Source organism: Notechis scutatus, chromosome 3 (genome assembly GCF_049901735.1).
Source record: "Notechis scutatus isolate UNSWTSFEM ecotype Mainland chromosome 3, rNotScu1.2, whole genome shotgun sequence".
NCBI lineage: Eukaryota > Metazoa > Chordata > Lepidosauria > Squamata > Elapidae > Notechis > Notechis scutatus.
This window is the reverse complement of record NC_142011.1, coordinates 87,206,358-87,228,313: the sequence shown is the minus strand read 5'-3', so window position 1 is coordinate 87,228,313 and position 21,956 is coordinate 87,206,358. Positions and strand designations below refer to the sequence as shown.

General features: G+C 36.0%; 1 protein-coding gene across 3 annotated transcripts in view; it reads right to left on the bottom strand.

The window, feature by feature from the left end:
• The window catches only part of CNN3 (calponin 3), a 40,163-nt gene that overhangs the window by 4,084 nt on the left and 14,123 nt on the right, over window positions 1-21,956 (bottom strand). For 2 of the 3 annotated variants that reach the window (XM_026671848.2, XM_087960646.1), the window contains exons 2-5: window positions 11,189-11,310; window positions 10,501-10,567; window positions 1,781-1,918; window positions 662-778 (exon numbers count right to left, since the gene is read on the bottom strand). In XM_026671848.2, coding sequence (XP_026527633.1) covers window positions 662-778; window positions 1,781-1,918; window positions 10,501-10,567; window positions 11,189-11,310 — 444 coding nt within the window. Of the gene's footprint in view, window positions 1-661; window positions 779-1,780; window positions 1,919-10,500; window positions 10,568-11,188; window positions 11,311-18,660; window positions 18,998-21,956 lie in introns of those variants that run through there. The other variant, XM_087960648.1, reaches the window with a different exon arrangement.

Here is a 21,956-nt window from a genome sequence, read left to right as displayed (position 1 = left end):
GGATACACTTTGACAATATCTATACATCTGATATGAAGCAAAAGCCATGTTGGACTAGTCAACTGTCTCCTTGTGAATATAGCTTGCATTTTCTGCTCCCCCCCCAAAAAAACCTTACATATGCAAAGAGTCAAATATCTGGTAAACATCACTGTAAATGCAACTAGCATAAGGAATAATCTTGAGGAAGAGGAGGAAGCAACAACCAAGATGACAGAAATTTGAGTCTAGAGCAGAAATACAATTCAAGAAAGTGCCTCAGACATGACCCCTAGTTCTCATGAGCGGAGGAAGTGGGGAGGAAGGAACTTGTAAGATTCCATTACCGTAATTTTATAGTAATAGTAGCATTAACATCCATAACTTTGGATTCCTAATCTCATCTAGAAGGGCTAGTAACAAATAAAATAACATATGTTGGAATAAACAGCTGCTTTACTATGGCTTGTATTTTCTGAGCTGAAGAGGCTACCCAGAGCACCTTTTTAAAAAGTTGCCTTATTACCAAGTGTGATCTAAAAGTAGTTCAATTATTGAAAAACTGCTCTGTGCTAATGTAAATCTCATCAGTTTTTTTGAAATAAGGTATAAATCATAGGCAATTACATCCCAAAAACTTTCTCTGCATATTAATTTAGTACCTTTTATCCTTTTTGCTTACCTGCAAACCGATCACACTTTGTCCAGCCTTGAGTTTTCCGGCATCAAAACTTCTTGCTTGTTTTTCTGCGTATTTAACACCAATATCAATTGTAGTGTGGAATCCCTTGGTTTTTGCCTAGACATAGGATAAAATTACATTTAGTATTTCTTGTACCAAGAAAAGAGAATATTTGCAGCTTGGGGTTGAAATGAGGCATCCTTAGTGCTCTCTGAGCTTGGTTGTTTTCTTGCAGATATTTCATTATTCAAACTAGGTAACATCATCAGTGCTAGTAAGGAGTGGGGTTTGCTCTCAGTTTATATTATGCAATAGCCCAACAAACAAAGGTATTGTTTATTTCTTAATTGTTGGTCTGAGGTTACTCTTGATTAACCTCAGGTCAACAATCAAGAAGTAAACAATACCCAAATCAAGGAACTGCCATACAAGCTAACAGTAAACAGCCCAATCAAAAAACCTCCAAGGCCTCTTCCACCGACACTGACAGGGAAAGCCACTAGAATATAAACTGAGAGTAAACCCCACTCCTTACTAGCACGGATTATGTTATCTAGTTTGGGTAATGAAATGTCTGCAAGAAAATAACCAAACTCAGAGAGTACCAGGGACCCCCTCAATATTTCTTGCACTTTTCTCTAATCACTTATTGTTAAGATACAAGTATCCAATATAGTAGTGTTTGTAACCAATTGCAATGATGACAGAATGACGGCATGAATGATGGCATCATGCAAATGTCCCCCAAAACACCCTGGTCTCACAACAGCCAATTTCAGTAAGTAAGGCATGGCATTTGTATGATTGTCAGCCCTTGTGAAAGAATGAAGGTTTGTCATGTTTATTCAAAATCAATGATCAGACTCTTGATTTGACATTTTGACCTATTGCTTTGTTAATGTTACATGGTTAAGGTGATGAATTTTGTGTAGACAAATTAATGGGATTCAGTAATTTAATTCTTAAGGCTGCCATAATACAAACTCAAACTATGAAATTCAAGGGCATGCCTGTTCTATATTTCTTTAGGTAACAAATGATGTGAACCAATGTTATAAGGTTTGTTATTTACTAAGGATGGTAAATTGTGCATTGGACTCCATAGATCAATGTACTTACCAAGCCTGCAAGTGCCACCAATGATGTTTGAACTTGGGTCATATTTCCATTCTCAAAGAGATCATTTGCTTCAAAAATATCATGCGGTTTCATGCCATACTGTTGTATGGCCTTGATAAAATTTCCAATGTTCTCCAGCTAGAAACAAATGTAGGAAGTCACACTCTTATGACTTGTTAAACGTTTGTTTACTTAAAGTGGAGCTACACATTACTTGGAACCAATAATTGTGGAGGGCTATTGTTTGAGAAAAACCAATTCAGGTGGAATTCACTTGGATGGGAGAAATGCTACCTGCCAGCATCTTCCTTCAAATCACTGTTCTGGCTGTTTTTAATGATAGTTATGATTTAGGTACACAAATTTGTAAATAAAATATTTTTAATTGAGGAAAATGATACTTAAATGAAACTTGAAAGTCAAGCATAACAGAAAACAGGAAGAGAATATTTCAATAATTAACAAGGCATCAGAAAAGTGCAATTTTATTTTATTCAATATTGATCTTGAAGTGCCTGGCTGAAATGATCCCATAATATTTGTACTACTGTTGCAAAAAATAATTTTGCTTCAGTGCCTGTTGTATTGAAGGTTTATTTTGTTGGATGTGGGTATTCTTCTATTTAATCTTTCCTGATACATATAATGTGAAAAATCATTTCCTTTAGAAAATTGGGCAAATTTCTAATTTAAAACAGAAGTTATTGATTTTCATTCTTGTACTACTACAGGGCCCTGCTATTTGGAAAGTGAGTACAGAGTATCCTATTCCTTGAGCTATGAAAATTTAGAGAAAAACTGCAAAAAGATAGAAATTTCTCCAATCTCAAGAACGCTTTTAACAAAACTTGTTTCTGTGGACTTCCGGTGGTGCTTCCGTCAGCGACGAACCAGAGGCTGTGATTGTGCGCAGCTTCGATCCGTGTTTACCCTGTCGGACCAGATCCACCTCAGAGGGGTGGGGAAAGCGGGGAAGACTGCCAGCTGGGTTGAGGGGAGCAGCATCTCCCCTCCCTGGTTAGGTATACTCCCCTTGAAGACAGGAGTAAGCGGCAGTCTTTAATGGCTGTCCTAAAGACGGGAAACTATCTGGGAATTAAGTTTGTGCTGGAGCGGTGAAGAAGTGGACAGTGTGGAGACCAGGCATAATTTATGGACATAAAGATACCCCGCAATTAAGGTATAAAGAATTTTTCTAAAAGAATTACAAAGCGGCGACCAGAGAGAGAGAAAAGAAAGGTGGAAATAAATGAAAGATTTGAATTTTGTCAGAAGCAAAATTGAAGGAGGAAGCTGGAAGAAAATTTGGACAAACATATGATTCTGGCACTAAATAGGCATAATTAAATGCTGAACTTGAATGTGCCAAAAGGAAATGATTAATAATATGTATTTTTGAAACTTAAAAGCCTCAAATAAAGGGGAAAAAGTGGAAAGAAAGGCTGGAATTTGGATGTAACAGAAAGCGACACCTAATGGTAAAGGAAAACTTAAAGTGACATTTTTTAAAAAGTGCCTGGTTCTTTCAAAATTGAAACTTGATACAAAACAAGAGGAACTTTGTTAAAATAAAATAGAAACTGAAAAGTGAAAACACAGAATATTAAGATAAAAGAAAGAAGCATGAAGAAATTACCCTGGGACTGTTTGGTGATTTTGGCATAAATTTAAACTTATAGATATTGGACTATTTGATGATTTTGGAAAAAACTTAAAGAGGAATTAATAGAAGTTGATCGTTGGAAATAAACATTAATACGCTGGTTGAATTAAATTACCGGACAATTGGTTTGGACTTAAATACTAAAAAAAGGGATAAAGAAAATATAAAAGAAGTGTCTAAAAATGGCAGAATTTTTTGGAACTAAAAATGGAATTAAGAAATATAAAGGAAATGTTACGTGAAAGAAATGAATCATGCTGTATTGCCTTACAATTAATAGAAATGGCGAACAAAGAACAAGAAGTGCCAGAAGGGGAGGAGCTGATCAAAGAAGAAGCCAGCTTCAACGAACAAATGGAGCAACGAACATTAAAACAAAGGGAAAAAGAATGGGAATTAAAACTTGGAGGTTTGAGGAGGCAATTAAAAAGGGAAATGTCTTGAAAGCTAAAAAAAGAAAAAGGAAACAGCAGAAAAAGGAATTACAGAAGAAAGTTTTAAAGAGGGAGGGGGATAAAAATTGGAATAAGGAAGGGAAAAATGAAGGGAAACTGAGGTAATAAGAGAAATAACCAGAAAACAAGGAGATATGGAAACCGAACAAAAATGGTAAGAAATTGTTTAGTCAGGAGACATAGAGACAATGGGTAGATAAAGATTAAAGAAAAGGGATTCTGCAAGGTAATGTGTTGTAATACATAAGAATGTAGTTTTTTTAAAAAGTGAATGAAACTGATTTTTTTCTTTTTTTAAATTGGCTTTTTTTAAGGATTATTGTTAATTTATATATGGATTCAACTGAAATAAATGCAGAGCTATGATAAGAAGATGAATTATATTTAATAAAACAAAGAATATAGCGAAAATGAATTATGAGGATCCTAGTGAAAAGACTAATATCAGTTTCTATAACTAATTGAATAGATCAATATATTTGAAATAAATTAATATTTAGAAAGTAATTGAGGGAAAAGACTATCATGCGGAATCTCGCTTAAAATATATATATATGCATATGTGACATATAGTAGTTAGGAGATTGTTGTTATTAAACTAGAATGTGATAATTATAGTGTGATTATATTATGATAAACTTTGATTATGGATTAAAGGGGAATAAATTGAGGGATATTGTTAGGGATAACATTGTTTTACCCTAACTGTTTTGGGTAAAGATAATAAAATGATGAATCATGGTTTGTCAGATAAAGTGTATGTGACTTTAAGCTAAAGGAATGTAATTAAGGGTGCAGCTGTAAAAGTACTATATAAGCAGCAAGGCACTCTCTGGCTCTTACTGGCTGGCTTATTGAAGACTGCATTCTTGCTGGATCGGGGAGGAGAAGAAGTGTTGGATTACTTTGAAGATATTTCTCAACGGAGAGAAGATAAGTTTTGGACAGATTTATTATATGTGTACTGACAGTGGCTATTCGACACGGACTTTGCAATTAGAGTATCCTCGACAAGACTTGACTGAATTTGGTATATGACTACTGGACTGTTTATTATGACTATGCTATAATTCTTAAATGGAATAAACTATATTTTTGATAGCACAAGCGTATCTGTATTTTTACTGCGTGTTAACTAGAAAACTTATCTCACACATTTACCTGTCTTCCTATCTGACTTCGCTGCACGTTCTGTTTAGTTTGTTTTCCTTAACACCGTTGGGGAATCCAGGCTTAACACTGGTTATGGGCCCAGAGAGACTGCAAAGTCAGTTTAACTAGGATAAAAACAGGTTTATGTAAAAAGTGAGATTTTTGTGTTGTTACACGTTACAGTAAACAGACAGCTGTGTTTTATCAATTATATTTTTATATCCATATAGTGAAACATGGCACAAGTCAGTCTACAAAGTTTGTCCCTTATATCCAAGCTGGATGGAACAAACTATGTTTCATGGTCTATGAAATGTAGTCTACTTCTACGAAGAGAAGGTCTGTGGAACATAATTGAAAATCCACCAAATGTAGAATGGGATCCTGAAGATGAGGAAGATAGTCAAAAGATAGAACAATTTAAACAGAAAAATGAACAAGCACTTTGCATCATAGGACTATCATTAACTGATCAGCAGCTTGTTCATATACACGGAGAGCAAACTGCTGTTGGGTGTTGGCAAAAACTGAGAAGGATTTATGTTCGAGATAACGTTGGTGCTCACATAAATCTAACACGGAAGCTTTTCCGGACGTATCTCCAAAAGAATGGTGATATGCTGAGTCATTTGAACACTATGAAAAGCATTTTTCAGGAACTTCATGAGAAGGAGTTAATTTTCTCTGAGCTACACCAGGTCTACATAATTCTATCTTCATTAGACGAAAGTTTTGATGACTACGTAACTTCCCTTGAAATATTGCCTAAAGAAAGCCTAACTTTAACTGATATCACTGGCAGATTGATTGAAGAGGCCAGAAGAAGGCTTGAAAGAGATCAGTTAAGGAGGGAGCAACCTCAAAAGGAAAATAATGAATCTCCTACTGCATACGCAATTAAAAAGTGCTTTAATTGTGGAGGGAGAGGACATTTTGCAAGATTTTGTAAGAAACCAAAGCGTCAGAATGCAAGCCAGAATGCTGTAAGCCATCAAAGAAGAAATAAGAATTAAGAGTTAGCCATGTATAGTAATGGAGTTGTAAAAAATAATTTATGGGTGGTTGACAGTGGTGCATCCCACTGTATTACAAATGATAACAAAAAATTTGTAAAAATGTTCATGAGTTCACAGCATATCTCACTGGCAAATGGATGGAAAATGAAGGCAAAAGGTCAAGGTATAGCTCATTGTTCTAGTATAAATGAGAACATAAAAATGTTATATGTACCTCAACTTAAATTTAATTTGCTTTCTGTTAGAATGTTGGTTAGATTAGGATACATAGTTACCTTTAGGGGAGATACTTGTTTAATAGAAAAAGAAGGTAAGAAAATTACTGCATCTTTAAGAGGTGACTTATATGTGTTAAATGATAATGGTTTAAAAGTGGCTAACACAGTTTATGATAATAAGAAACCTCATGACGAATGTATTCACTTGTTACACCGAAGGTTAGGTCATTTAAATTTTAAAATAATTAAGAGAACTGTTCAACTATCTAAAGGAATAAGTTTGAAACCTTGCAATAAGTATTTGCAATGTTCTGCTTGTAATCAAAACAAAAGCAAAGTTATACCGGCAAATAGAGTTGATGGATTTACTACCAAAGAGCCTTTAGAGGTAGTATTTGCCGATATAATAGGTCCTAAAAAGCCAAGTGTAGGTGGTGCTAGATACATATTAAGCATAATGGACCACTATTCTAGGTATGGTTTCTGTTTTTTAATGAAGAGAAAAACTGAAACGTATACAAATTTCTTTAATTGGTTAAAATTTGCAGAGAGAAAAACTAAAAAGAAATTAGTAACTCTTATAACAGATAATGGTGCGGAATTTACAAATAATAAATTCCAGAATAGACTTAGAATGGCAGGTATTCAACATAAAAAGTCTGCACCATATAGGCCTCAACATAATGCCTTTATAGAGAGAAGAGGCCAAACACTGCAATCAATGGGAAGGACAATGTTATCTGATTCTGGATTACCTGACAATTTGTGGGGAGAAGCTATAATGTGTGGTAATCACATATTAAACAATGTTGTTAATTCAACAACAGGTGAATTACCATTCACTCTGTGGCATGGTAGGAAACCTGATTTGAGTTATATTCACACATTTGGTGCACCAGCATGGGTGCATATCCCTACACAACTCAGGCACAAAGGACAACATAGAGCTAAAAGATTAGTTTTTGTTGGATATCAAGCAAACCATAGATCTTATAGATTCTGGGAACCAGGTACATCTAGAGTATACTGCAGTGCTAGTGCACAATTCCTAGAACATATAGGATGGAACAGATTAGAGCAGGATTCAGTTAATGATGTTATTATAGAACCCTATAAGAGGCAGAAAGAAAAGACTAGTTATAAGAAAAATCCAATTAAAGAAGAAGTCCATGAAGAGCAAATAGAACCAGATCAAGAGGAAATAATTGATCAAGAAGAGATAGATAGTCAAGAACAGGAAATAAAGGAAAGTCCACCTGTAAGTCCTGTTATACCTAGACGCACAACGCGTATAACAAAACCACCTGAAAGATATCAGGCGAGTATTGTTTGCCAAGTAAATAAAGTTCCTACTAGCATAGATGAACTTAAGATGTATCCTGCTAAGGATCAGGAGAATTGGCAAAAGGCAATGGAAAAAGAATTAAATTCATTAAAGGAAATGAAGGTTTATGAAGAAACCAAATTACCTCCAGGAGAAAAATCCATTGGGTGCAAATGGATATTTAAAGTAAAGACTGGAAATAATGGGAAAGTAATTTATAAAGCTAGATTAGTAGCACAAGGATTTAACCAAAATGTATTTGATTATGATGAGGTATTTGCACCAAATCTTAAGGCTACAACTTTAAGAGCAGCGTTAGTATGGGCAGCTAAGAAGAATTATATTGTTAACCATTTAGACGTAGAAACTGCATATCTACATGCACCATTACAGCATACAATATATTTAAAAAAACCAGTTGGTATAAAAGATAATAAAGCAAATAGCAATGATTGTTGGAAACTCAAGAAGAGTTTATATGGATTGAAACAATCTGGCTATGAATGGAACCAATATATTGTGAAAGAATTAAACAATATAGGGTTTAAATCTGGTTTAGCAGATCCATGTATGTTTAAAAGAGAAAATAATGGAACGGTGTCATTATTGTTATTATTTACAGATGATATTGCTTTGATTACTAAGACCAATAATGAAGCTACTAAGATTATTTCATTATTAGCAAAAAGGATAAAATTAAAGCATTTAGGTGAAATTAAAAAGTATCTAGGATTGACAATTAATAAAACCACAAAAGGATTTAAGATATCACAAGAGGATAAAATTTGCCAATTAATTAAATTGTATAAAATGGAACTTTGTAAGCCTGCAAAGACTCCAATGAGTCAGGAAATTTGCAAAATTGATGCTCAAAGTCCCAAATTTGATAAGACCATATATCAATCTTTGATTGGTAGCTTATCATATATAAGCAATTGGTCAAGGCCAGATATAGCTTATAGTGTTAATCAGCTGGCACGATATAATAATGATCCACATCAATGTCATTGGCAAGCATTAAAGAGAATTTTAAGATATCTTAAAGGAACAATGCACCATGCATTGTATCTAGAGCCAAAAGGTGATTTGAATCTTAGTGCCTATGCAGATGCAAGTTTTGCAACTGACATAAACACTAGAAAATCAACATCTGGGATGGCTATATTATTTGGTAAGACTTTAATAGGGTGGAGGTCAATCAGGCAACAGCATATTAGCTTGTCAACTATGGAAGCAGAATTTTCATGTCTGTCATTACTATGCACTGACTTAATTCTGTACAAACAGTTATTATTAGACATGGGTATAACTGTTAAAGATTCTATTATTGTGTACGAGGACAACCAGGCAGCTATACAATTAGCTACTAATATTGCTGTAAAGAGTAGATCAAAGCATACTGATTTAAGATACTTAAATGTTAGAGAATCTGTTAAAAATGGTCTAATTAAACTTGAGTACTGCATGACGGAAGAAAATATTGCAGACCAGTTTACAAAAGCTCAAGGAGTTGTAAAATTTAAAGAGAGTTGTGACAATTATGATTTGAAAGTATAAATGGATATATTATTGTAATATTTATTATTATTACCCAAAAGGGGAGAATGTTAGGGATAACATTGTTTTACCCTAACTGTTTTGGGTAAAGATAATAAAATGATGAATCATGGTTTGTCAGATAAAGTGTATGTGACTTTAAGCTAAAGGAATGTAATTAAGGGTGCAGCTGTAAAAGTACTATATAAGCAGCAAGGCACTCTCTGGCTCTTACTGGCTGGCTTATTGAAGACTGCATTCTTGCTGGATCGGGGAGGAGAAGAAGTGTTGGATTACTTTGAAGATATTTCTCAACGGAGAGAAGATAAGTTTTGGACAGATTTATTATATGTGTACTGACAGTGGCTATTCGACACGGACTTTGCAATTAGAGTATCCTCGACAAGACTTGACTGAATTTGGTATATGACTACTGGACTGTTTATTATGACTATGCTATAATTCTTAAATGGAATAAACTATATTTTTGATAGCACAAGCGTATCTGTATTTTTACTGCGTGTTAACTAGAAAACTTATCTCACACATTTACCTGTCTTCCTATCTGACTTCGCTGCACGTTCTGTTTAGTTTGTTTTCCTTAACACCCGTTGGGGAATCCAGGCTTAACAGATATACAAGATAGAAGGGCAGCACACTCTAATTAGTAATTGAAGGGGGAAATTTTTGGAATTATTAGATTTAAGATGAAATTTACTGAATAATGAAATAAAAGTATGTGATAAAATTGCAAATGTGACAGATAAAAGTATAAAGGTATAATGAATTTAGAATTTAAAAAAATGTTATACTATAGACTATACAATAAGTTATGAGAACATTTACAGAAAAAGGAATTAAGATATAAATTGAAAATTGATTTAATAAGTGTAAAGAAAATAAGAATATGGAGAAAATTTGTTGGAAAATCGAGGTAATGATATGATATAGAATTGAATGTGAAAGATAAATATATACTAAGGTCATGTTTCTATTGAAGTGTAAAAACCTGGAACCACGTTGTTCACTGAAAGAGATGTTTTAAAATATAAAAATAAAAAATTACCAAAAAAACCCTTCTGGTTCTCTGATTTCTTTTAAAAGAGCTATCTTCCTCCTTGCTTTTTTTATTTGCGAGAAATAAATGTGCAGGTATGATATCTCCTAATTAGTAAAATTAGTAATCCTGTCGCTCAAACATTGGTGCAGCAGTTAATACTGTAAACAATTTGTGGTTCCTGAAAAATAAACCTTTAATGATTCATTTTTGTTTTTTGAAAACCACTGGCCATTAACTTTTATTCATTACAATTCTCCTTAAAGAAAAGACAAATAAAAAAATTAACCATAGCTTACCTGGTGCCAGTTTAACTTGGATTGGTTTATTTTCTTTATTGATCCTGGCTGGAGTTTGTTGATAAGCCTGCAAAAATGATGAAGTAAAGGGCCTTTTTTTATTTTCTGTCTTTTTACAAAGCCATAATCTAAATTTTAGTACCACGCTTAAAAAAGTGTTAATCCTGCTATTGAAGGCGTTTTATGTTTTTTCCATACAAGAAAATGATCTTAGGTACAAGCTGCATTAGTTCCACATTTTCCATCGACTAGCTACCTTATAATTTTGTTCAACTATTATACTGCATTTTCCTGTATGCAAAATATAAGAAGTTCCTTGAAGTTCCAATTTTTAAAAACCTGACATGAAAATTATAGGGTATTTTAGTAACAGGCAAGCTTATTTCATAGAGAACAAAAAATGCACGAAATGTTGATAATGTTAATTCAGCTGAAGAGATAGTTACAAAGGAGAACTATATTCTGTCATTTCTAAGAGCTCCAGAGTTATTTTGGTAGGTTCAGTTCTTCAAACCTGCACTTTCAACAATTACGTAATATACGCATCTCTCTGTATATTGAATAGCCTATCTAAGACACAGGCATGTGTACATAACGTTTTAAAAGTGGAAACTATAAATTTTGGTCTATGCCCGACAGCTGCTGTTTTAGGCTTAAACAGAAGGAGAATTTAAAAAGTGTTGCTTACTCGCACAGTATAATGCCATCCTTTAAGCCCAGCTGGAAATTTGGGCCAATGCTCATGCCAGTAGCTTCTTCAATCCAGTTGCGGAGATCTTCTTCTACCTGTGGATCATATTTCAAAGCAATCTACAAGCCAAAAGGAAATAATAAATAAAAGGATTAATGTCTGTTCTCTAATTTTAATTACTTTCACATTTGCTTAAGCAATTATATTTGAAAGATGCCCCTTTATGAATAGATGTTATTTTAATCATTTTTATTAATCTGCATAAAAATAAATGTGTAATCTCTGTATAATTGTTTTCTACATTATGAATTGATATTTTTGAATTTATGTGTTGATTTTCTTCTAAGAGTTTAAAACCTCACATATCATTCTTCCCTTTAACTTCATTCTTGATGACGTTTTCAAGACTGTATGATAATGAACCAGTCTGCATTATGCTGATATAAACTCTTCTTAATATACCCAGAGGAACCTGTCACAAGTATGACAAACTAACATATATGGCTTTGCCTGTGGTATATTTAACTTAACATGTAAAACCAGAGGCTCTTATCAAGGCAAAAGCATCTGTCTAGTTCTCAAGAGGTTGTATGAGCACCATCCTCAAGTAAAATGAAATAAAAACCATTATCAAATGAAATCTGTATATTTTCTTGCTGTGGCTTTGACAGTTGACGGTGTGCATAAATCAGAAATGGCTATTTGGATAACCAATTCCAACCCTAAACTGAATTAAATTAAATTAATGACAAACATATGCCTTTATGCTGCTATGGAAGACTCTTAGCCTTACTTCAAAAACCTCTATTTTTCTGCACAGAAACAATGGGGAGAGAAAACAACATAGGATTACAAAGCATTTAGGCATAAAGATGGTATGTATCAAAAACAGAGTGGAAATTTATCACCCCTTCCCAATGACTATTAAGTCAGTGATCAGAGGAAAAATGTAATTACCCACAATTCTAGAATATAGGCTCTAAAATCAATATTTATCTGAGGTCAACCACATTTGAGAGCAATACAGTATTACTGTATTTAGAAAGAATTATTCCTTTCAACACTTCCAATGATGAGGAAACTAAGCAGAGGCTAAACAATATTAGAGAACTTAGACCTAAACATCTGCTTTAAATTAATTGAAAACTGGGGAAAACATGATTACTGACTAAGAATTGAAATAGTACTGTAATAATGATTTGCCTTCCTGGCTACCAGGATCATTACAATACACTAAGGCAGGGGTCTTCAAACTTGACAGCTTTAAGACTTGTGGACTTCAACTCCCAGAACTCCTCCTCCAGTCATGTTAGGTCGGAAATTCTTAGGAGTTGAAGTCCACAAGTCTTAAACTTGCCAAGTTTGAAGACCCTTGCACTAAGGAAAGGCACCGTAGCAGGCAAAAAAAAAAAAAACCCAGAAGAAAGGCAATTTAATCACATCCTGCTGTACAAGACTAGGCCCAGAACACAGCAGGTTTTCAGTAAGTAAAACAAACAAACTGCTGACAGTCTATACTAGGCACAATGGATACAGCAAAAAAAAAAAAGGAATGACCACAAAATATAACAGAACTTTTGAAAGACTTTCTATTTCTGGCAATGCCAAGCTTGGGTCACGAGAAAAACAATAATGTAGGAGACCATTTTGAAAAGTGAAAAAAGAATCTGATTGCGTACCAAAAAAACCCTACCTGCCAAATACAAGAAAAATGTCACTGCAAAGCATTGTGACAATCAAATACTATTCCAAACATCACGACAATGGCTGTTGGAAAATTGTGAGGGCTCAGGACTGATATTTTTTTCTATGGCTGGTGAAAAGTTGGATTAAGCAAATTAGACAATCCCCTAATGGATTCACAGACAGGGTCGCTGCTTCTAATTAATAAGAATTGGGCACAGCATATCTATCCCACTGGAAAAACCTGTCAATTTAATTAAGATTTTTCTATCCCACCTTGAAATTATAAATTAAAATGCACATCCTTAATTTAATGCACAACTGAGGTATGTGCATAATAGCAATCAACACCTTTTGCTGTTGGCAATTCTGCCAACTTACTCCCAGTTGAGATGCTTTCTCCATGGCAAACTAAAGTTTGAATTTAGGTTGATGGCCAGTGTCTAAGCAAAAAATAATTCAATCAAAATGTTAAATAATCAAAGAGCTATCATACTTGAGTTTCTCTACAACAAAACCTCTTCCTCGGTGAACTGCACAGACAAAATGGATTTTCACTAGAGCCAATAAGAAACCTTCTACTTCTCCACTATTCAAGATTTCTGTGGGAGTAAATCACAGCCACACCATTATACTTGAAACATTTCATTATAACTGTACTCCCCTATATTTTGCACAGAACAAGCCAGCCAGTTGTTCATATTTAAGTCCCACAAGTAATTCAGTTCTTATTTATTATATTCTCTACAGTTCATCTTAAACTCACGGTCTTTTAAAGGGAACAATTACCAGCCTTTTCTCTACATGCACAGATATGGGACAAAAACAGTCAGTGAATATAGAAAGGGTGAATATAGAAACTAAAAAACTGCATTCATAGTCAATGAATCTCTGTTTCTGTCTTTAGGATAAAACAGAACCTCACTGTATAATTCTTTTCAATGTCTTTTAAAAATATACTTTTGAGCTCATTTATCAGCTTGGAATCTTTTTAATAAAAGAGATACAGAGCTAAAAGAGAATGTCAATATAAGAGGAATTTTGAAGGAGATTAACTCTATACTGAAGACCACAAGAGCAATATTTTCATCAGGTTAGTAGTAAAGCAAACCCAGTAATCAATTCTATCCTTATTTATTTACATACAAACTCGCCTACCTATTGGGGAAAAAAAATTCAATGTTCATTTTGCTAGTTTGGTATGCATCTGAATTTCAGTATTTTCATTATGGAATAAAATGCTTATTGCCTTGAGATGCATTTTATCATCAGTGTTCCAGCAACAGCAGCAACAATAACAACAATAGTAGTAGTTTAGTAAACTTGTATGCCATCTGACTTTCAATGACTAGGTGGCTCATAACAATCAAATTACAATAAAATGAATTAAACATAAAAAATAAATATAACAATTCTGAGCTACCAAAAGCTGCAGATATGTATTTTAATTTTATATGTGATGAATGTCTTTGTTTTCTACAATATTGCTGAAATGTTTCTAAAGGATTTCTATAGTAATTCCAATAAAATATCAGACAAACTGTGTTGTTAAACTTTACTCATTCTTCTAAATTTTCTCAATGTGTACACTGGAGCTTCAGAGACTCCAGTATACATAAAATAATTGTGTAGGCATAGGATTTATTATTATTATCATTATTATTATTAAGCTGCTGCTTTGTCACTGAAATTGCAAAATAACATTCAAGTCATCATCCCTTCCCATTATGCTCATTGTGTCTTTGGATACTTCTTTGCTGTTTTGACATGTTTATGTTTATGTCATGACAACAGATATGCTAAATTTCTCAATACTTGTCTCACCTAACTCAAATTTTCTTCCAAATATATTATTTGTCATAACCAATACACGGATGCTTCATATACATGGCACAAGATCTTTTAAAAAATGATTATACTGGAATTTCAGTATATTCCCAGATATATTGAATGGACATGATCATGAAGTTACCAAGGAGCTTAATCTGCAAATAAGTATGGTATGAAATAAAGTGTGGGATTACATCATCTTCAGGAGAATGATATATTTATTCATGATTCAATATAAGATGGAAAACGAGGGGAAAGTTCCCTCAATAAATTAGTGAATGTCTCTCCCAAATGGCATTCCAATTTATGGGTTGCTTACAGAGCAAAACCAGAAATTTTATTTTTCATTGCTTTTAAACTGTATGATTGCAACAACATACATAAAAGTGTTTCAAGGGTGTTGTGTATGTACAGCGAATATATTGAGGAGAAGGGAAGTGGAATGAAGCTGTTCTCCCTGATTCCTGCTGTATCCCGCGGAAGTCTGAAAAAGGCTCTATTTGAATATTGTTGTAAATATGCAAAAGCAGAAGGTGGCAATATTGGTGGCCAAAGATCAAATTTAAAACTGAGGTGAGAAATAATACACCATTTATGTGGGCTCAGTTTCAGGGAACATTTGGGGAGGCGGGGTGTTCCTATTGTGATAGGCCTACTTTCAGGGCAGCTACTGTATGTCTCCAATACATTTCTTTTCAACACGGCAGAAAATTTTGCTGTCAGTTTTCAGCATTAATTAGTGATTTGAAATTTAAAAAAGTACATAGGACTGCAGATTGCTCATTCCTGTTTTACACGATTGGAGAACAGGATAAGCATGATATGCCTCAACGTAGACATAGCCCTATTTTTCTCTCCTCTCAAAAGTCACCTCTGTGAAAGTCTGCGTAGGGGTATAAATGCATTTTATGTAATCTCAGGCAATTGAGAAAATTTGCAATGTCTGAAAGCACAAGATTGGCAAATTCTAAGCTTATTTTGTCTTCATTGCTACCAAAATTAGATTAGATTTTAAAAAATTAACAAACATGTGTCTTTAAAAGTCTCTAAGAATTATGCATGTAGTACTATTCAATTATTTTTCATTCAAAATTAAAACAGCCTGCTATATGTTTGCAGAATTACACTTAATTAAAACTATACTAATTCCTATTCAGTTTAGACTTAAATAATTGTCATTCTATAATGGAACCAAATTTCAAATCAACGGTGTTTAAATGCCTATCAAACAGTAGTACACATATCCTAAGCAGGGTCATGGATAGAAATTTTTGGTAACTTCAACAGGTTGCAGGATGATTTAAGCCCTTGGAAATGTGATTATTAGGACATTGTTTTATTTTTATAAAGGAGAAACAAAATAAATCTGCATGAGATCCTTGGTTCTCTCAGAGTTTGTTTTTTTCTTATAGACGTTTCATTGCCCAACTCTGAGCTACAAATATTCTTCTATTGAAATCTGCATAATTCCACTTTATTGGCAACAGCAGAGATAAGATACACTACAGCTGCCCTGCTGCAGTCAGCATATTTAGTTAATCTTCTCATTAAAAAAATTAAACTCTTTAATTCAGCTCTTAAAGCTGAGTTCCTAGGGACATGCTGGGCACGTCCAACTTGTGTTCTTGGCAACAATATGGAAAGGATTAAGTACTGACTCTTTCCAGGATTCTTCTAGTCTACAGCTCTGGATTTATGGTGATATTAACCAAGTCAAATTCTTCTTCACTTATTTCAAGACCAGCCAACCAAAACCATAGAATCAAAAACACTTAGGAAATCTTCTAATCAGACCACTCCCCAGCACAGACAAATGACTGTCCACTGTTTGAAAATCTTCAGTGATGGAGCACCCACAACTCCAGAAAGCAGACTATTCTACCATTTAATAGCTCTCGTGATTGGGAAACTACTCCTTATTTTGAGCTTGGGTTTCTGGAAAATTTCTACCTGCTGGCTTTTGTCCTACCCTCAAGTGCTACAGAGTAGAAATCCACACCCTCTTTCCACTGATGGCTAAGTATTGGGAGATTGCTACCATCTCTCCTCTTACCCCCTCCCAATCCACCACCACCCTCTTCTTTAAGCTAAACATATTTAGTTCTGTTCATAGGATTGTGCCTACCTCAGAAAACCTGGGGATATGATTTTGAGTTCCATATAAAGAAATAGGAACATGGGGCAAGTTACTTCTTTATTGTTTTTACCCTAGGTCAGGGGTCAGCAGCCTTAAACATTCAAAGAGCCATTTGGATCAATTTCCCACAGAAAATAAAACACCAAGAGCCACAAATCCTGAGTGGGCATGGCCAACTTGACGTCACTCACTCCCACCCAGTCACATGACCCCCTCCAGCCACACCTACCCAGCTGGTCATTAAGGCAGAGAACTGGTTGTTAAATTATTTGCCATGCCCGGCCCTGGCTCTCTCTATCTCTATCTGTCTCTCTCTTCTCTTCTCTTTTCTCTTCTCTTCTCCCTCCCTCTCTGCCTCCCTGACCGCCCTCTCCCCCTCCTGATTTCACTTTCCTTCTTCCCTTCCCCGATTTATATTTCCTTCCTTCCCCTGATTTCACCTACCTACCTTCCTTCCTTCCCCCCCCTCCTCTGATTTCAGTCCTTCCTTTAATCCTGTATATTATGGTTCGTTATTGTTAGTATTTATTAAAGAATGCTGTGTAGCTTAGAAGCTCTCAAAATAACAGCAGCTGTTATTTACTTACACACACACACATACACACACCTTCACCTATTTTTATTCCACTTTCCCTGGTTCCTTGGGGAAGTAATAGCATCTTTTCCCCATTCCCATCTTTAATAACCAGGACTTTGCACCAGTGAGAGATTTGAGCACACATTTTGCATTTCTCTTCCCCCACACCCAGAAAAAAAGGATTCAGCAACTTGAACCGGGAAACCCAGGGGAGACTCCCCTCTGGACTTGGGAGTGTGTGTGGGGGGGGGGGAGAGAGAAAGAGAGAGGGTTGGGGGATACCTGTCTGAGAACTTGGTGCGGTCTGGAGCTGCTGCGTTTATTCCCGTTGCCTCCAACCAAGGCCCTTCGCTTCCCCATGGGAAAATGCTCCAGTCGATACCTTGGAAGGAGTTCTCTATCCACTCCTCCCTCGCAGCCTATTGTCCCACTTTGTTTCCCCCTCCCCTTAATGTGATGCTAGGGAAGAAAGCCGAGAGGGGAGAATGGGCGTTGGTAGAAGTTACCCTGAACGCCCTTTCTATCTATGCTGCGAGAGAGCCCAGGATGGGTTGACTCCTTCCTATGATGTCATAGCTGAGTCTGTACTAAGATATAAAAGCCAGCCCCCGGGAGAGACCCCAGCTTTGGCGAAGATACTTGACAGACTGAAAGGTGTCTCTGAAAGCACAAATGAATACAGAAATATGACTTACCCTCTCTGGATGAATCAAGGGAGGGGCTGGGCTCTCTCGCAGCATAGACAGAAAGGGTGTTCAGGGTAACTTCTACCAATGCCCATTCTCCTCCATGCTGCATTGAGCCCAGGATGGGACATACCAAAGCTTGCATGTCCACGGGCGCGTCCTCATCTGGCTCATCACACCGACTGAGAAGGGAGAAGGGCCTGAACCCTTTCCAGAGGTTGAAGAATTTGCTTGAAGCCTTCAGCCAATCCCTGCCTAATGGCTGATGAGACTACATCTTGGATATCCCTTGGTCTATGCTCAAAGGTAGAGGCTAGAGCCTTAGCTTTGATTTTAGCAGCCACCTCCCTCTGGACTGATTGGGTGCGTTGCCTACGTCTTTTTCTCCTATTGGGCTTAAGAGACTGTTCCACTGGGGGGGAAAGCTCTGCCAGAGCCTTATCTTGCTCCATTTGTAAAATAAAGGCTCTTGCGTTGGAAAGAAGCTGTTTAGAAATTTTTCTATTAAGCCTCTTAGGGTATAAATGGCCCCCGGGCTTACAAAATGGCCGCTCACCTCGTGGTGGAAGGCTTGAATCCAAGATGGCCGCTGACTACAGGAAAACAGGCTCCAAGATTGAAGAATCGCTCCTTAGGCTATACAGAGCCCCGAGCGAAGTCAGCAAGGGAAAAACAACCAGCTACACGATCAGCTGGCTTGAGCTCTTATCAGTTTGCCGATCGTGTTTACGATCCCTCCAAACTGCAGGCGTGGGGGAGGTCTGCAGACGCTGCCCAGCTTGCCTGCACAGAGCTCTGTGACGCTGCTCCCAACTTGCAGGAGAGAGAGAGAGAGAGAGAGCCCTGTTCTCTGGAAGAGCAGCTGCCCAGATCCCTGGGAGCTGCTTGAAGAGAGGAAAAAAGAACTGAAGATCGCTGGTGATTGCTATCTAACAGAATGCTTTCAGAGACACAGCTACTGACTGAAAGGAGCTGAGTCAAAAGCTGGGGTCTCTCCCGGGGGCTGGCTTTTATATCTTAGTACAGACTCAGCTATGACGCCATAGGAAGGAGTCAACCCGTCCCGGGCTCTCGATGCAGCATGGAGGAGAATCAAAGGGGGAGGGAAGAAGAGACCCAGCCAGATCCCTCTCTGAATATCCTCCCACCCAGATTTCAACTGATTTCTTCTCTGATCCTCTGATGAACAGACCCCACCCTCCTTTTTGGACTCTGGACCGCTGGGCCTTTATTTTTCCCATTTATTCGGGGAAGTTTGATTTTTATTGGGTCCTCCCCCCTCCCCATGCCAAAAGGAAAGCCAGACAGGCTTCTCCTCCTAGAAGTCCCCCTACCCTTCCCCCTGCTTAAAGTGAACACGCTAGTCACTTTAATATTCTTTTCTATTAATGCATCTCAATAAATCAATCCCATTTATTATGTATTTCATTGTATTTTAATGTACTCTGAAGCTCAATAGCCAATTAACACAAAAGCATGCAGAGATGTCACATGCATTTCAAAACGTAACCAACACTCTAGCAACTCTGCACATACACAGCCTTAGTAACACCAGCAACACTTGAGTGTGGATTATGGTATATATAATTATTTGCGCATATATGTATGTATGTATGTATGTATGGTGTAGTTGTTAGGTATTTTCACGTCATTGTAGTTGTGCTTTTAAAGTTGTAGCAACATTTGGCAGAATCTCATCTGCCATCATCAGGCTTCTGTATAGTGTTCATCTATACAGAAGCCTGATGATGGCAGATGAGATTCTGCCAAACGCTGCTACAACTTTAAAAGCACAACTACAATGACGTGGAAAATACCCGAACAAAGCTGAAGCCATACATGTAAGTACCCCAAAACTTAAGAATGAATACACACACACACACACACACACACACACATATGCAAACATCTTTGCACTATCTGCCTTGGATGAAAAAAACACACACACAACACGACACTTTCTGCCCGTCCATCCCTCCATTCCTCCACCCACATAAATTCTAACTTTCCCATATCTGAAGCTGCAGTTGCTTTAATAGGCATCTTCTGGCAGCCAGAGTGGCAAGAATGGAACAAAGCTGCCTTCTTCAATCTAGTAATATACTTAACTGCTTCCTTTCTTTCAAAGCCTTTATCAATCGTTCAATCAATTCAAGCAGAAACAGAGTTAAGACAGCTCCTACTGTTGTGTTGTTGAGGTTGAAAACAGATTAGGGAAAAAACTACAGAATATTTGGCTCACCCCCACTCTTAGCTGTTTTATTTTATCATACTCAAAGTGGCCACCTTCAAGCCAGAATGTTCTGTAATTGAAGAATTCTTCATTATCTCTAGTGATAAAAAATATTTTAGATAATACTTATCTCGAAATACAGTAAACTTTTGCTTTACCAGACCATTCAGAGATATGTAAAGGAAGTGTCTTATTACACCTGAATGTCTGCTAAAAACAGAAAATCATGTGTGTTAGTGACATCATTTGGATTATATTACATATGCACAATAGTACTAATTAGAAGCTAAAAGAGTTATGCACTCAATTCCTGCTTGTTTTGATATTGTAAACCCTTAAACTATTGTATTGTATTGTATCCAGCTTTATTTCTTTGTTTTTCAAATGAAGCACACAGAGACTTTATTAAAAATTTGATGGAGCACCTGCTGTAACTAACTTATGATTCTGTTGAGCTAAATAAACAAAAATAACATTATTTTGCATATTAAGTGTTGCATGACATACAGTCACAGTTAGTGCACAAAGATAGGTAATTGGTGGTTTAGCACATAGAAGAGATTATTTTATCTTTGTTTTTTAAATTTTTAACAATTTTAACCCACCCAGGATTGATGGAAGTCAGGTGGCTTATAAATTTAATACATTATTATTAATCCTGCCCATTTAGTTCACCTAAAAGCTGCCAGCCATACCATTCCAGACTTTGTAAAAAAAAAAAAGTTTAAGCCAATTGGTATCTGATGATATTTGCAAAAGAATTGAATTCAGTGAGATTTTTTAAATATTTCAGTGAAACTGTATGTTAATAGAAACTGTTCTGTTTCAGATTCAATCCAGCCACAAAATCCAATAAGGAGTATATAAAGTAGTGCAAATCTCCAGGGCTGGTGTAGTCAGCAACACAACACGACTCAAATCTAAAAGAAAAATAGACCTACTCTTTCCTCTTTTAAAAGTGCCTAAGAAAAAATAAAACTGCTTTTTATTATTTTCTTCAAGTTTGAGTTTCCCAGCCTTAGCTGGACTCTGCTTTCTTGCTAGACAAATGCTTCCATATCTAAATATCAACCACAGCCTGAAAATATTGAAGGAAAAACCACTCTCCATATTATATTTCAGAATACTAAACTATGATATTTCAGACTTTTCCCTTTATTTTTTCTCATACAATTTTGAGTCAATTGTCCTCAAATGACAACTGGAAAGACACCCAAAAGAGCTAGGGTCAAAATAATCCTGCTGAAAACATATGAGCTATGCCATGTAACTGGTAACAGAATGACCACTTCTCTTAATTTTTGCGTGAAAAAGGAACATCATGTGAACAATGATCTTCTCTTGTAAAAGTGCCAAGCAACTGGATGGAATATCTGTGTGTATGTGTGTGTGCCCACCCAATATGGAAAACATTTGAGGTGAGATCTCTATCTCAAATCTCATCTCTAATACTGCATTCCAGAATAATTGTTAAAAATAAGTGGAGGAGATACACTCAACAGCAACTTCTTATAAAGTTTAAAACATAGGTTCTCCCATATCGCCCATCAATAAGATGTAACACTTAATAGCACTGAAATTTTTGGGAAGACGATACAAGATACAAGTAGTCAAAGAAG